Source organism: Narcine bancroftii, chromosome 1 (assembly GCF_036971445.1).
Source record: "Narcine bancroftii isolate sNarBan1 chromosome 1, sNarBan1.hap1, whole genome shotgun sequence".
Lineage (NCBI taxonomy): Eukaryota > Metazoa > Chordata > Chondrichthyes > Torpediniformes > Narcinidae > Narcine > Narcine bancroftii.
The window spans coordinates 210,602,329-210,619,351 of record NC_091469.1 but is presented as its reverse complement, the minus strand read 5'-3'; the positions used below and the strand labels follow the sequence as shown (position 1 = coordinate 210,619,351).

Sequence of the window (17,023 nt, the reverse complement as noted above, 5' to 3'; positions counted from 1 at the left end):
TCCAACTTTGATTTTCAAAAACAGATGTTTTATAGAAAAAAAATGAAAAGTAGAAAACTTGAATCAGCTATATTTATTTTAATTTGAGAATACATCAATGTTTAATCTTCTTTCTGAAATACAAAAGAAAATATTTTGGCACACAAATCATTTTGAACAAAAGGGCACTCAGTAGAATGCAGACCTCCACCAAGGGCAACACCACATTAAAACCTTTTACTTCATACACCTTTACCAGTGATGAAAATGGAGAACTTGCTACCAGATGGGTTAGTTCAGTGGTTCTCAACCTTTTTCTTTCCACTCACATACCGGAGCCTGGGCTGTCTGGCTTGAGCAGAGCTCTGGCATTTTAAATGAGATCTGTTTTGAAGTGTTTCAATGTGACCTACACTAAAAAACCTGCCACTTTTTATCTTCTTTAAAACCTAACTATATACAATAGAAAATATAACATCATCTGTCACAGTATGTGAGTGTGAAGGGAAGGTTGAGAATCACTGCTTCAGACCAAATTGTTAATTGAAATATTTTCCTGGAGAAAAATTGTCGTTGGAGTTTGGAGTTATGAGACCGCACACATAACGAGTCAATGAGGTCCAATAAAAACAGAGGTTTTCAAACATTTTCTTTCCACCCACAGGCCACCTTAAGCAATCTCTTTCTAATCACAGAGCACCGATGGCAATAGGCATTACTTAAAGTGGTTTGTGAGTGGAAAGAAAAAAAGTTAGTTGAATCAATTAGCAAAGTGTTGACAGAAAAAGAAGTGAGGAAGGAAGATGACACCATTAAAATGAAATGAAGAGAGCAGGAAGGGACTTGACTTGAGCAGAAAGTTTGCTGCCCCAATCATTTGGGCTGAATACACCCTTATCTTGGCTGTAACTTTCATGTAATTCAGTAAAGCTAGATGAGATGTCCAACTGAGTTTAGATCCTTTGGCACTGATAACAGAAGCTATGTAACAAGTTAATAGAGAGTATTTGAGACACAATAAGGCCACATGGAACCATCCACCTAGGGTTCAGCATTGAACAGGAACTCTGGGGGAGGGGGAAGTGGGAGCGTGGGGACCAGGGACTGGGGAGGGTGGGGTAAATGGGGACTGGGGAGGGGGGGAGTGGGGTCCAGGGATGCAGAAAGTGGGGACCTGGGGGGGAGTGGGAGAGAGGGAAGGAGGCACTGAGCTCCAGTGACCCAGCACTGAGCCAATGTGGCTAGGGTGAGCAAGGGCATTTGCACTCCCCTGCCCCCCTCCCTCAGTGACCCGCTATCCCGTTGCCAGAGCCTCTCACTCACTGGGCAGCACCTAGATCACCCCCATCACCACCTGTTAGTCGGGGCACTCCACGAATGCTTAGCTGCACTTGAGCTGAACTTATCCGACAGCTCAGCATAAAGTAAAGAGTACCAAGGTTTTGAAAACATTCTAAGTTTTCAAACCAGTGCGCTTGAAAGCCCACCATGTCGGATTCAAAGCAGCTGTCTGGACTGAGAAGCACACATGCATCCCTGTCCAAGAGGCAATTTCAAACCAGAGTCAGTCTCCAGCAGTGAAACTGTAGCAGGAGTATAGGGCATAGAGAGGGAGGGAGTCACCTGGCCCCAAACAACACTGAACTGTGGAAACATAAGACCCCGGGATGCCTCAAAGTCAAAAGCTGACTGCCAGGCCTAAAACCGGATGTCTGGACACCCTGACAGCACCCGTCTGAGGTCTGCACCTTAGGCAGTTCACTGAATGGTAGTTGCAACCCTGGTGATGCCACAGTCAGAGTTAACAACTCTCTGGAGCTTACTCTTGTCCTGAGAGTTGGGGCCTCCCTACCAGGCAGTGATGCGACCAGCCAGAATGTGCTCTCCACAGTACATGTGTAGAAGTTCACGGGAGTCTTCAGTAACATACTGAATCTCCTCAAACACCTCACAAACTAGAACTGATAGCGAGACTTCTTCATGGTTGCCTCAAGATGGAGGCTCCAGCAAAGGTCGTTGGAAATGTTGACACCCAGGGCTGAGTATCCTATTCATGTGAATATGTCTCTACTCCAGTAGCAACATAATGCTGAGGAAGACTAGACTCTGTTGCTGTGGTGTCCACTTGGTCTCAGATGTATGACTTGCATATTTGTTCTGTGACATTGGTCATCACTACAAGTCCTGGATTTGAGCATCAGCTGAATCCTGGCTGATCCCTTCAGCAATGCTGGTCACAGGGAAAGATGGGAACATTTGATATATGGTCGCTGCAGAAAAATGGATTGGCGCTCAATTCACAGAACCATAAGAGTGGCAGAGAGGATCACTGGGGTCTCTCTCTCTCTCTCTCCCTCCCCCCACCTCCATTGATGTGAGCTGCATGGATCATTGTCTGAAGAGGGCTGAAAAAAATCATTAAAAACCCCTTTAAACTGTTGGGAAAGAGATACAGGAGTATCGGAGCCAGCACCACCAGGCTGAGGAACAGCTTCTTTCCACAGCTTCTCCCCACGGGCAATGAGACTGCTGAACCACCAAAGGAACTGCTCACACTAACCACCTGAGACTCTCATATTCATGAAACATTAGTTATTTATTTATTTGTAACGATGAATACTTGTCCTTCATGTGTATTATTTGTCTGTGTGTGTTATGTCTGGTTGCGTGTCTGCATGTTTTGCACCAAGGACTGGAGAACACTCTTTTGTTGGGTTGTACTTGTGCAACCAGATAAACATCAACTTGATTTTACTTGAAGACAATGACAAAGTACAGAGTATTTGTTTCAAACAAATCCTCTCTCCATTCAATGAGCCAAGTCTGGATGGTAAATCATGCAATCATCGAGTTGAATGCAATCCAAACTTCAGGGAGTGAAATTTCAAATGCAAAACGGTCTGACACAAAAGCAGATGTAAACAATCCAGAAGTTGACTCAGCATACATAGAGCTCCACAGGATGCTCAGGACAGATTACTGGAATGAAACACGAAGGTCTGTCCACCTGTGAGGCTGATACGTGATTGGCTCTTCTAGGTGCTAGTCAATGGTTAGTTCTGCCCATAGGTGAGGTACCATGCCTGTGGGTGGATGGGTACTATTGAAGTTCAACCCTCATTTATTCGAGTACCCGGTGTATGCCTGTTTTATTTTTGTGAATTCCCCTGTGACCAGGGCCCAGATTATTTTGCATCTAGGCAAGGCCAACTATTTGGCCCACACAAAAAAAATTGCCAACTTTGATTTTCAGCAACAAATATTTTGTAGAAAAATGTGAAACTACTAAATTTACTTGAAACTGCAAGAAAAAAATAAGGCAAAATTACTGACCTAGAAGATTTTCACAAACTTTGCAGCTCTATTATATTTAACATAATATAAAATATTAGTGTAAAAAGTATTTTGGTTTAACAGTTAACAAAAGATAAAAACACGAGTGTATAATGCAAAAGACAGCATGAAACAACAGAGCTAATAATGAAAGAATTAACTTTAAACATAATAATATATATTTTATCAATAAGCCTTGAAACTGCTCACAGACCTGACTACTCAAAATGATAGCATTTGACTACTCAAAATGATAACCAAGTTTCCTGAAATTTAATGAAGAGATAATGTTGTTTCGTGAGTATGTGTGGGTGCTGCACAAGCTCAATGCAGATATCTATTTGTAAACCCATTACACAATACAATAAATAAATGAGCCAAAGAAACTGATGGGGAAAAGACAGGGTCTATCAAGCTACTGCTCAATAGCAAGGCAGACACAATCACTCATTCCTAAGCAAAGCATGTGCCTGGCAAGTGTTCGTGAGAAGAGTGGGAAAAGATCCTATATATTTTTATTTGTGTGTGTGGCCACCATGAGATACATGCAATAAATCAAACACTAAATTGGTTTCAGTTACCTGCATTTATTTATCTATATTTTATCTGTATTAATCTTTTATGAATCTTAATATTTTGTGCCAAAGAATCCCCTGTTGACTCTCTTTACAATATCAATATCCTTTATCAAGACAAAGGATTTCCCCCCCCACCCCACCTTTGCCTCTATCAGGGGCCACGCAACTGGTCCACCTGGCCCCCTCTGTTCTGACCTATCTTCTAGGCCTACCACACAGTATTCCACTTGACGTTGTCTGAAGTGCTGCAGCCACTGCACCACTGCACCAGAACTATACGTCTGTGGATAGCGGTGCTAAACACTCCCCCGTCTGCAGGCCCAACACACATGTGCCTGCCAGCTACTGTGTTCAAATTCATCGTGTGTGCGTTAACCGGCACCTGTGCATGCGCAAAAGAATAGAGATGATTGCCCCCACCAACAGACCTCGGGACGCCGACTAATAAAGTACACTTATTCACATTTTACACAGGACATCTGGCCATCCTAACTTTTCCCCTTTGAGTTCTGTGCCCTAGGCAGCTCCCTAGTTCGCCGAGTGGCAGCACAGATCCTGCTGGCAGGGTACTGAAAATGTGCGCTAACCAACTAGCCAGAGTGTTTACAGGCATTTTTAACCTCTCATTGCTGCAGTCAGAGGTTCTCACCTGCTTCGAAAGGGCATCATCATCCTGGTACCAAGAAGAGTAGTGCGAGTTGCCTCAATGACTGTTGCCCAATAGCACTAACTTCGACTATGATGAAACACTTTGAGAGCCTGGTCATGGCCAGAATTAACATGTACCTAAGCAAAGATCTGGACCCGCTGCAAATCGCCTACTGTCACAATCGCTCCACAGCAGATGCAGTATTCCTGGTTCTACACTCAGCGACTCATTAATAAGGCTGCTCTTCATCGACTACAGCTCAGCCTTCAACACCATTATACCCTCAGTGATGGTCAAGATGCTCCAAACCTTGGACCTCTGCACCCCGCTCTGCAACTAGATCCTTGACTTCCTTATAGGAAGACCTCAGTCAGTAAGAATTTGAAACAACATCTCCTCCTCACAGGTACACCCCATTGTTTAGCCCATTGTTCTATTCATTATACACCCATGACTGTATGGCCAGGCACAATTCCAGTGCTATTTACACATCTGCTGATGACACCACAGTTATCGGCAAAATAACAAACAGCAATGAGGATCATTGAGTGGCGTCACGCCAACAACCTTGTGTCAGTGATAGCAAAACCAAGGAGATGATTGTGGACTTCAGGACAAAGTTAGGAGAACATGATCCAGCCTTCATCGAGAGTAGAGTTTGTATGTTCCTGTCAGGATTAAAGGCAAGGTTAGCAAGCATAGGGAACCTTGGTTTTCAAGAAATATTGGGGATCTGGTTTGAAAGAGAGGTGTATAGCAGGTTTAGGCCTGAAACACTGGAAATATATCTGTCTCCTATGGACACTGAAAAAAACTGGCTGAGTTCCTCCAGTATTTCTGTGTGTTTACAATAGAGGGAATAGGCAACACAGAGCAAATGAGGTACTTCAGGAGAATAGAAAATACAAGAAAAACCTCAGGAAGGCTAACGAATGACATGAGGTTGCTTTGGCAGACAATGTGAAGGAAAATCCTAAAGGTTTCTACAGGTATATTAAGAGGAAGGGAACACTAAGGGACAAAATTGGTTCCCTTGAAGATCAGAATGGTCGGCTTTGTATGGAACCTTAAATTATTTTTTTCATCTGTATTCACTCAGGAAAAGGGCAAGGAATTGTGGGAAGTAAGGGAAACAAGCAGTGAAGTTGTGGAACCTATGCAGGTTAAGAAGGAGGATGTACTTGCTGACTTAAAGCAAATAAGGGTGGATAAATCCCCAGGGCCTGACAAGATATTCCCTCGGACCTTGAGGGAGGCGAGTGTAGAAATTGGAGGGGCTCTGTCAGAAATATTTAAAATGTCCTTAGGAATGGGGGTGGGGCCAGAGGATTGGAGGTAGTTCACATTGTTCTGTTGTTTAAAAAATGCTCTGAAAGTAACTCTGGAAATTATGAGATGGTGAACCTGGTTAGTAGTAGGGTAAATTTTTGGAAGGTGTTCTAAGAGAACAGATTTGCACTAATTTGGATATCCAAAAACTGATTAGAGATAGTCAACATGGCTTTGCGTGTGGTAGGTCATGTTTAACTAATCTTGCAGAGTTTTTTGAGTAGGTTTACAGGAAAGTGAATGTTATTAAATGGACTTTAGTATGGCCTTTGACATGGTCCCAATTGATAGGTTAGTCAGGAAGGTTCAGATGCTAGGTATTCATGGTGAAGTAGTTAACTGGATTCAGCCAGAGTAGTGATGGAAGATTGCTTCTCAGAATGAGGCCTGTGACTAGTGGTGTGCCACAGGGATCAGTGCTGGGACCATTGTTGTTTGTCATCTATATCAATGATCTGGATGATAATGTGGTAAATTGGATCAGCAAGTTTGCAGATGACACAAAGATTGGAGGTGTTGTGGACGGAAAAAAATATTTTCAAAGCTTGCAGAAGGATTTGGACCAGCTGGAAAAATGGGCTGAAAAATGGCAGATAGAATTTTATGCAGACAAGTGTGAGGTGTTGCAATTTGGAGGGTTAAAACCAAGAAAGGACATACATGGTGAATGGTGAGGCACTGCGGAGTGCAGTAGAACAGAGGGTTCTGGAAATACAGGTACATAATTTCATGAAAGTGGCATCACAGATGGATAGGGTTGCAAAGAGAGCTTTTGACATATTGGCCATAAATTTTCAGGTATAGGAGTGGGATGTTATGGCAAAGTTGTAAAATACATTGGTGACACCAAATCTGGCATATTGAGTCTAGTTTTGGTCACCTATTTACAGGAAAGAAATCAATAAGATAGAGAGAGTGCAGAGAAGATTTACTAAGATGTTGCCTGGACTTCAAGAACTGAGTTAAAGGGAAAGATTAAACAGGTTAGGAGAACGAGGGGAAATTTTATAGAGATATTTAAAATTATGAGGGGATAGACCAATATAGGTAGGCTCTTTCCACTGAGGATAGATGAGATACAAACCAGAGGACATGGGTTAAGAATGAAAGGGTAAATGTTTAGGGGAAACATCCTCAGAGATTGTTGGGAGTGTGGAACGAGCTGCCAGCTGAGGTGGTGAATGTGGGCTCAATCTTAACATTTAAGAAGAGTTTGGACAGGTACATGAATGGGAGATGTATGGAGGGCGATGAACAGAGTGCAGGGCAGTGGGACAAGGCAAAAAAAATTTGGCACAGACTAGAAGGGCCAAAGGGGCCGGTTTCTGTGTCGTAGTGTTCTGTGGATAACTAATACTGGGACCTCTACTTAAAAAAACCCTTTGTAGTTAGGTTCCTCCAACCCAAATTCATGAATAAATCTCATTTTAGGTCATATGGTTGATGCAGAAAGCCAAAGCATTTATATTTCAATTAATTACAGGGTAGGGAAGTCTGAAACTAGAGGGCTTTTGTTTAGGGTGTGAGGGAAAAGATTTAAAGGGGATCTTTTGAATGTGACCTTAATGATAACTCCATATGTGTTGTTCACCAAAGTGGGACTAACCAGGAAACAAAAGAAAACAATATTCCGGAGTAAGCTAAAATTTCACTAATAAAGCACAAGAATGAGGGGTTGAACTGTGTACTCTTTTTTTTGTATGATTTAATCACGTAATTTAATGGAACAGGGAAATTATTTATTCTGGTGCAAGATCTACAGCAAGAGAGCACAATTTTGTTTCCAATGAATCCTCAGTTAAAGAACTTGCTTCCATTATTCTCCCTTCTTGGTGTCTATTCCTTTGTTTCCAATTCATTTACTCATGAAATAATATCTCAATGTTTACCTATACTTATTGCTGGCAGTTATTTCTTGATTCTCGAATGATCCCTGTCAAGCTTCATTGAAAGATTGTGCTGAGGCCCCAGTAATACGATCTTAGAGACCCATACCTGCTGCAGGGATTGCAATTGTTACCATGTGAAGATGCTTGTTGGCCACTATTCCTTTTCATTTGCTTTTCTACTATTGATGGCAAGAATATACTCTTCAAAGTTGTGTTCCATTTCATCATTTGGTGGCTCACTGTATTGCCAGGAAACTAGCTGTTCCTCCCTGACAATGGCTTTGAAAAAACAAGCTGGTATCATTTTATTACAGGGACTTCTTGCTTCTCAAATTTCCATTTTCCCTTCCCTTTATCTCCTTTTCTCCCAAAACATTTATCTTCTTGCACAGAGGTCCTGTTCTCCATCTCTGTTCCTGAACTCAAATGATCCATCACTTATGGAACCAGTATAACTGAATCTTTGCTTAAGCTAATATGCATGCCCTTCCCACTACTTTTAGTTGAAGAGTCGTTATAGCACAACTTAACATGACAATGATGGGATCAGGCTTTTTACCCACCAAGTCCCCAGCCATATCAATCCATTTTCAAGCTCCTAGCCTGTAGCTATTCATGCTCAGTGTTTCAAATACTACTCAAAAGTAAGAAAGCAAGCTTTCATCTCCCCAATGTATTCCAGAATTCAACTACTGGTTACAAAATTATTCAGCAAGGAACCAAATCAATCCCTTTAGCAATTTTGTGCATCTTATAACAATCCACCCTTCAAGATATATGAAGTCTTTTCATCTTTTTTGGATAACTATAATTTAACCTTGTGATCCTCCTTTGATCATTTTTCAAAACATTTATTTTGTTTTTTTTTTGTTGTTTGTGGAAGATTGCATACAGTATTTTGGTCAATCCAATATATCATGAAGGGAAAGCGTGATTTTTGTAACAAACAGTTCCATTTGTGTGTTGAATACTTCAGTTTACAGGCTGACAAATCTTTTGAGTTATGAACATTGATGATCAATCACATTTCTCACCAACTCATTTAAATGTATCATGAAGCACATGGTTATTTTGTGCTGACTGTTACATTAATAGCCCTTTGCCAGAGAAACTCAGGGCATGCCTCCAGCATATTTGGATTTAGTTGCAGGCATTCTTTTTCTCGTGCGGTCCTGACATTTGCACACATATTAGCCTCCTGACCCTCACCCAGCATTGTGGGTTTGACTGATGTACAGCCTAATTCCATATACATGACAAAAACCATATCAACATGAGATTTTTGGTTCTTATAGTTATTTTATTGAAACAATATGAATTTTAAATACATGATTAACATTTTAGAGAATTCAATAAAGCCAGTGCCTGACAATGCAGGTAGAAGTTAGACATCAGTAACGAGTTACTTGCGATTACAGACTTCTCTTTCATTATGTTTCAAAGCCAGTGGTTAATTGTTACCTGTAGAATGTGTTCAGCTTGGAGATTCTTGTAAATCAAGAGTCACCCGATAATAATTAACTTGTGCAGCATTTTCTTTGAAATCAGTAATTATAGAATATTCCATTATAAATAGGAAATAATTTTTTTTTCAGATTTAACAAGTTTCATAAATTTTGTTTTAATAAAATTAGTATACCTTATTGCACAATTAAAATGATCAAAACGATTTTTTTCTTTTCAATAGTTATCTCGTAAATAAACAGTTATCAGAAAGATGAAACTAAGTTTCACAATTTTAATTGCACTGAAATATTCCTAAAGACGAAGCATCCTGAGTATATAAACAAAATGAAAACTACAAGATCCATGAATAAGCCCTTTAATACGGATGAAATTTTATTTGCCAACTGCAAATAAATTTATATAATCAATGAAATTAATAACCCACACTAAATTGTGAAGAGCTAAAATTAAATTTATACCAAGTACAACTTGTTCTATACCCAGGCTACCTGCTCCACAATACGACTTATTTACATTCAAAGTGAATTTTATAATCTTGACGTACACACAGCTTTCTCCATTAATAATTTGACATGAAAGTTTTCTTTAACAATGCCTTTTAATTATTTCTGTATTCCTGAACATGAAAATTGTTCAACTGTACAAAGTTCAATGTACTGCTATATATTTGATATCTAGAATTTGTAATGAAGTAGTTGTTGTTTGATCAATACAGTTGTGCAATTCACTAATTCTAACAGCTTATATCCATTAGGATGGCCATTAAAAGATATTAGAAGAAAAAAAAGTAATGTGAAAAATGATTTTCTTGACCAAATTACTTTTTTAAAAAAGTCAACCAATAACTAGTTTGCTAAATAGATTGCATCAAATTCCTGATTTTGCTCAGGTCCATTTGTATGAAGTGTGAATACTTACATGAAGAGAGAAAGAAAAGGTCTGAGTAATACTGGGTTGCTTCCATGCACCTGTTTTTTGGTGGTTCAAGAATGAACTGAATCTTGGAAAAAATGTCAACCTGCCTTCTTTGCTTTTTGATATGTGGCCTGGGATGAGAAATGTCCCCCAAAAAAGTGCCTCTTGGCTTAAGAAAACCAAGCTTGATCATAGTGAATGGTAATATATGCAAAGATAAATAGTGACATTTGAGATTTATTGGCTTAAAAGGGATGGTTGCTCTTTTAAACTCAGCATTTAATCTTAATTTCAAGAGATAACTAACATCCAGATTATAAATAATCAACGTTTACTCCAACTTTTCTGGTTACAGAAAGGAAGACCATATCTTTTTATTCTAGTTTTGGCTTATTTTCCATTCAGCACTACATTTAAATATTTGATTGCATAAAATATACAATTGTGAATTTTTAAAACTTTGAATAACTCTTAGCATTGTAAGCCTTTTCCATCCTTTTGCTTCTGAAAAGAAAATCTTCAGAATGTTAATGTTTAGGTGCAGCAGCTAGAGGATTTCTCACAATTTACCAACTGCGGTTACAATGGCGTTTTAGGCCCATGTTTTTAAACCATTTTCTGTTGCATTAAAACAATGCAAAACAGACTGAAGGATACAGCTGAGTCTATGATTGCCCGCATCACAAGTTATTCATCTTCGGAATTTCAGATGCTGAGTAATCCTGGCTCAGTTGCAACACATCCATCTGTGAGCTTATATAAAGTGGCACTGGTAAAGAGGTTTGCTTTCTGCTCCCTCAGGGTGTGCAGATTGGGCACACAAAAAATATAGAAAATATTATTGTGTTGTACGAAATATTTAAATTTCTGTCGTTTTCATTTCTAACTCCACCTCAACACAAAAGATATTTCTTTTTACAAATTTACTTTTCCTTTTGCAGTACAATGCTGTGCAAGATTTCTTCCCCTCTCCCTTACCACAAACTGGAATACCAATTACATGAAGAGTATAAGCCACATTTATTTATAGCTTCTATTTCAGGGGCTTCCCAAGCCAAAAATAAGGAATGGTCACAGTTCAAATGATAAATTTATATCATATACAAACTTTTTAATATAAGCATAAAAAAGATAATTATTGTATCTCATACTATTTGATTCTCCTTAAAGCACTGTACATTTTGACACTTGAAAAATATTAGCAACCAGTTTCAACGAAAAGCATTTCAGTAGCAACTTTACTTTACCATTTTACAAGAAAATTACTTGATTGTTATATTTTGACACAGATTCAATTCCTTCTTTCAACTATGAACAAAGTTCACCAGCGTACAATCTTAAGGCATCAGTGCATTAAGAATTAAAAATGAAAAAGCACCCTCACGACATTTTATCCCAATACCTATCCTATGTGTGGCACCAGTGTTTCTTTTACTAGTAATAAACACATTTTTGGTAGATTTAAATTACAATGGATTGTGCGATTATATAACTTGCATTATACAAATTTAATATTTATGTATAGTCATCAAAGTATAATTTTTACATCATTTTGCCAAATATCCAATTTTCCACTCCCTATGCTGAAGCTATCTGGCAGGATCCTCATTTTCATTGTTCCATCAGCTCCACAGGAGAACATCTGATTCACTGGACCAGTCTCTATTTGCATGACCCCAGTTCCGATGTTTCGGAATAGTGACTGTCGAGCATGCTCATGTGAAAATGTGTGAATCAGGTTGAGAGTGGACAAACTCCAAACCTAAAAGTATAGAAAGCTAATTTAAACTTCTAAACAGTACAGGCTTTTTTTTTTAATATTGCAAGCAAATTTACTAAGTTCTCTTCATTTGATTTTTTTTTCCTATTCTTCGACCTTCTCTGATGGCAGATACCAGTAATGATATTCACTATTGTGTTATTGAAAATATACTTTAGGCTTAATAATCAGCTTCTCAAAAATCCAGACTGCTTTGCAATTTATTCAGTTTATTGCCCGATTCAAGTACTGATCCACAATGCAGTAAATGCTTAGAGAAAAACAAAAACTATGGATGCTGGAATCTTGGACAAACAATGAACTGCTGTAAGAATTCAGTGGGCCTGGCAGCATCCATGGGTAGAAAATGGTTCATCAACTCTTTATAGAGACTAAAGTGGAAAGGGGACAATATTATGTCTATTAAGAGGGAAACAAGCTGGAGTGGGGCCAAGATATTGATATGGTAGGAGAGCCCACTTAGAAGAGGATGGGGAGAAATGTTAGACAGAAAGCTTCGTGCAGGAGATAAATAAGATGGAAAGAGTGGAACCAGGTGGAGGTCACCAAAACTTGGCAAAATAGATGTTCACGCTGTTATGTTTAAGGTGGTCTAGGAGGAATATGACGTGGGTAGGAAGGATGGGGAGGTCCTGCAAGGAGAGTTCAGGCGCCAGATTGAAGAAGAGGACTTCCAGAGTAGTGATCTCAGGACTGCTTCTCGTGCCATCTGATGAAGAGGTTAGAAATAGGAGGATGTGGCTGAGAACATGGGGTAGTTAGGGAGGACTTCAGGTTTCCAGATCACTGGGCTCTGTTCCAGGGAAGGTGGGATTTGTACCGAAGGGACGGATTGCATCGGAACTGAAGGAGATTAATATTTTCGTAGGTAGGTTTGTTAGTCTTGCCCCGATGGGTTTAAAGTAGATTTGCAGGGAGAGGGGAACCAGAATGTTTGGGCAGTTAGTGAGAAGGAGAAGGACAAAGGACATGCGAGGACTGCATCTATAGACAGAAATCAAAGGCTTGTACATGATAGAAATTTTCTTAAGTGTATTTATTTTAATGCATGGAGAATTGTGAAAAAGGGTGACGATCTTAGAGTATGGATTGCCAAGTGGTTTTATGACATTATTGCTATTAGTGAGACTTGGTTGCAGTAGGGGCAGGACTGCCAGCTCAATATTCCAGGGTTCCGTTACTTCAGACGTGATAGAGGGGGAAGGATGAAAGGGAGAGGAGTGGCATTGTTAGTCAGGGAAAATATTTCAGCTGTGCAAAGTCAGGACAGCCAAGAAGGTTTACAGGAAAGCCATACAGGAAAGGTGTGACCACACTGATAGGGCTGTATTATAGAGGTACCAATGAGAGAAGATCTAGTACTTGAACTCCTACTAGGGAACAAGACAGGTCAGGTAACAGATGTACATGTAGGTGAACATTTTGGTTCCAGTGACCATAATGTCATAAGTCTGGTCCTCATGTTAGGATACTAAATTGGATGAAGGCAAATTTTGTGGAAATGAGAAAGGATCCAAGAAGAGATATGTTTTCTGGAAAGGATGTTTTCATTAAGAGTGCAGAGTTTGCATGTTTCTGTTAGGATTAAGGGCAAAGTTAGGATTAAAGGCAAAGTTAACAGGCATAGATAATCTTGGTTTTCAAGGGGTATTGGTGATCTGGTTAAATAGGAGAGAGAGGTGTATAGCAGGTATAGGCAACAAGGAGATAATGAGGTACTTGAATGGTACAGAAAATGTAAGAAAATACTCAGGAAGGAAGAAAGAAGACATGAGGTTGCTCTGGCAGGTAATGTGATGATAAACACGAAGAGTTTCTTTATGTATATTAAGAGTAAAAGAATAGTAAAGAAAAAAAATGGTCCCCAAGAGGATCAAAGTGGTTGTCTATGTGTGGAGCCTCACAAGATGGGGGAGATCTTAAAAAGTTTTTTTCTTGCATCACTATTTACTCAGGAAACTGGCATAGAGCATAAGGAAGGAAGGGAAACAAACAGAAATGCCATGGAACATATGGAGATTAAGGAGGAGGAGGTGCTTGCTGCCTTACAGCGAATAAAGGTAGATAAATCCCTCAGGGTGGATATGATATTCCCCCAAACCTTGAGGGAGACTAGTATAGAAATTGCAGGGGCCTTGGCAGATATAGTCAAAATGTCCTAAGCCAGGAGTGAGGTGCTAGAGATTGGAGGATAGCTCATATTGTACCGTTGCTTAAAAAAGGCTCCAAAAGTAATTATTGGCCAGTGAGCCTGATACCAGTAGTCGGGTAAATTATTGAAAGGAGTTCTGAGAGATAGGATATAAACTGGCAGGTATTTGGACAGCCAGAGGCTGATTAAGGACAGTCAGCATGGGTTCGTGTGTGGTAGGTCATGTTTAACAAATCTTGTAGAGTTTTTCGAGGCCGTTAATTCAGAAGGTTAAGACACTAGGTATCCATGGAGAGGTTGTAAATTGGATTCAAAATTGGCTGTGAGGGAGAAAACAGGGTTGCCTGTGATGAGAGGTGTGCCCTAGGAATCAGCGCTGGGACCACTGTTGTTTGTTGTCGATATGAATGATAATGTGGTAAATTGGATCAGCAAGTTTGCTGATGAAACAAAAATAAGAGGCGTTGTGAAAAGTGAGGAAATTTTCAAAGCCTGCTGAGGGATCTGGACCAACTGAGAGAATGGGCCAAAAAAATGGCAGATGGAGTTTAATGCAGACAAGTGTGAGGTGATGCATTTTGGAAGGGCAAACCAAGGTAGGATATACATGGTAAATGGTAGAGCACTGAGGAGTGTGGAGGAGCAAAGAGATCTGGGAATACAGAAACATTGTTCCCTGAAGGTGGCTTCGCAGATGGACAGGATTGTAAAGAAAGCTCTTGGCATCTTAGTCTTTATAAATAAAGTATTGAGTTATAGGAGTTTGGATGTTATGGTGAGGTTGTACAAGACATTGATGAGGCCAAATTTGGAGTATTGTGTGTGCACTTCTGGTCGCCTAACTACAAGAAGGTCAATAAGATTGAAAGAGTGCAGAGAAAATTTACTAGGATGTTACCAGGTCTTCAGGAGTTGAGTTACAGGGCAAGATAAAACAGGTTGGGATTATTCCTTGGAGTAAAGAAGAATGAGGGGAGATTTGATAGAGATTTACAAGATTATGAGAGGTATAGACAGAGTGGATGTGAGTAGGCCTTTATCCACAGATTGGGGGAAGTTAAATACAAGATGTCATTGTTTTAAGCTGAAAGAAGAGGTTTGGGGGAACATTAGGGGAAAGTTCTTCACTCAGTGAGTGGTGGGAGTGTGAAATGAGCTGCCATCTGATGTGGTGAATGTACGCTCGATCTTTAGTTTTAAGAATAAATTGGATAGATACATGGATGGGAGAAGTCTGGAGGGTTATGGAATGGGAGCAGGTCAATGGGACTAGTGGAATAATGGTCAGCACACACTAGAAGGGCTAAATGGTCTGTTTTCTGTGCTGTAGTGTTCTATGGTTCTAAGTGTACATTTGGCCTCAAACTGACCAAGGAGCTTAGAGGTTTGAAAAATGTGAACATGTTCCGATGAATCCTCCATAAAGTACATTTTGTTTAATGTTATCCACAACAGGACCAGGCACATCTTCAGTTATTTAACAGAAATTGTTTTAATTTGTAATTTTGTTCAGACTGCATAATGTTTAAAAATGCCCAATAGGAATATAATTTTGTTTTAAAGTTGACAATTAGTATATTGTACCTTCATGTTTCCTTCAGCAGATCCTGTAATGAAGTATTCCTCCGCTGCATCAACAGCGATTGCTTTAATAGGTGAATCATGAGCCTGAAAAGTCTGACGTAATTGTCGTTGGCGTAGATCAAGTATACAGATGAAACCTTTTCTTCCACCAGATATCAAAAACTGCTGCTTTGATGCATATGCCATCACGGTGGCTCCACTTTCATGACATGTAAATGCTGGAATGCAAAGGTTATATCTGGAATCATACCTTCAAAATAGATATTGCTGAAATCAGAGAGCTCGCAGATTTGTGGAGTGAGGAATATTCCGTTTATGACTTTCAGAACAGAGAAAAGTTTATCCAACTATTCTACTAACAAGAAAAAGGAAAAAAGAAGAAAAAGAAAAAAAAATCCACTAACCCAACCCCTCCCTCTAAATAAGGTTAACTTGTATAAACTATGAAGATATGAACTGAATAACGACTTTCAGATACCAGACAGGGAGTCTCCGGAGCATCCGCAGCAGTTAAATCTTCAATAATCCATGAATGGGCCCCGTATCTTATCAAATTCAAACTGTGCATCTTTAACATTGGGTTTAAGAGTGGGTAATTATTGATCATATCCCAGAAAAAGATGATAAAATTCCATTATATTTAAAAAAGGTATTAATTGCATTTTATCTATTTTCTATTCAATACTAATTTTGTTATATTGTGAAGAACAGATTTACAGTTAACACATCATAATTATAGAATTCTATGTTTTGAAGGAGGCATGTTAAGTAAGCAATTATAGATACATTTATGATTTACAATCAACTGCTAAGCATTTGAGATGACCTGTTGTATGCTCTGAACTGGAAGACTATGTACTGAGGGTTTTATTGATTAAACTCAAAAATATTTTTAAAAACTGAGAAAATTTTTAGATGCAAAGATGAATAAAGAATAGCAGGAAAGATCTGTGGTGGGATGGAGACTTAGGAGATATTAATAAGCACAGATAATGGCAGAGCCTTCCAAAATGAGAGGGAAAGATATCTCTAGAAGAGGTATAAATAGGAAAAGACAAATGAAATCTCAAATACAAGATGTATTAAAGATGTATTAAAAAAAACAAATCATGAAGGTTGTAGTGTATTAAGTCAGACAATATGGTGCTGTTCCTTAAACTTACATTGATTTTCACTGCGACTGTGTAGAAGGACAAAGGTAGTAGTTAAAGTAGTAGGAAGATTTGAAGTGAATGGAAGCTGAGGATCATATTGCCAAACGAATGCAGGTGTACGAAAAAGCAGTAATCCAACCTGCATTTCATTTACACAATGCATTGATCACCATAGTACTGAGCACTTGATGCTGAATATCAAATTAGAAATACA

At 39.2% G+C, this 17,023-nt stretch overlaps 1 protein-coding gene and 1 long non-coding RNA gene across 2 annotated transcripts in view; one reads left to right on the top strand and one right to left on the bottom strand.

Annotated features, from left to right (window-relative positions):
* Positions 1 to 17,023, top strand: part of LOC138738868 (uncharacterized) — a 111,279-nt gene that overhangs the window by 59,642 nt on the left and 34,614 nt on the right. The window lies entirely within an intron of this gene.
* LOC138738842 (dmX-like protein 1) overlaps positions 9,037 to 17,023 on the bottom strand; it is a 197,075-nt gene continuing 189,088 nt past the window's right edge. Inside the window, 2 exon segments of the mRNA XM_069889924.1 lie at positions 9,037 to 11,901; positions 15,656 to 15,873. Coding sequence (XP_069746025.1) covers positions 11,668 to 11,901; positions 15,656 to 15,873 — 452 coding nt within the window. The 3' untranslated portion in view covers positions 9,037 to 11,667.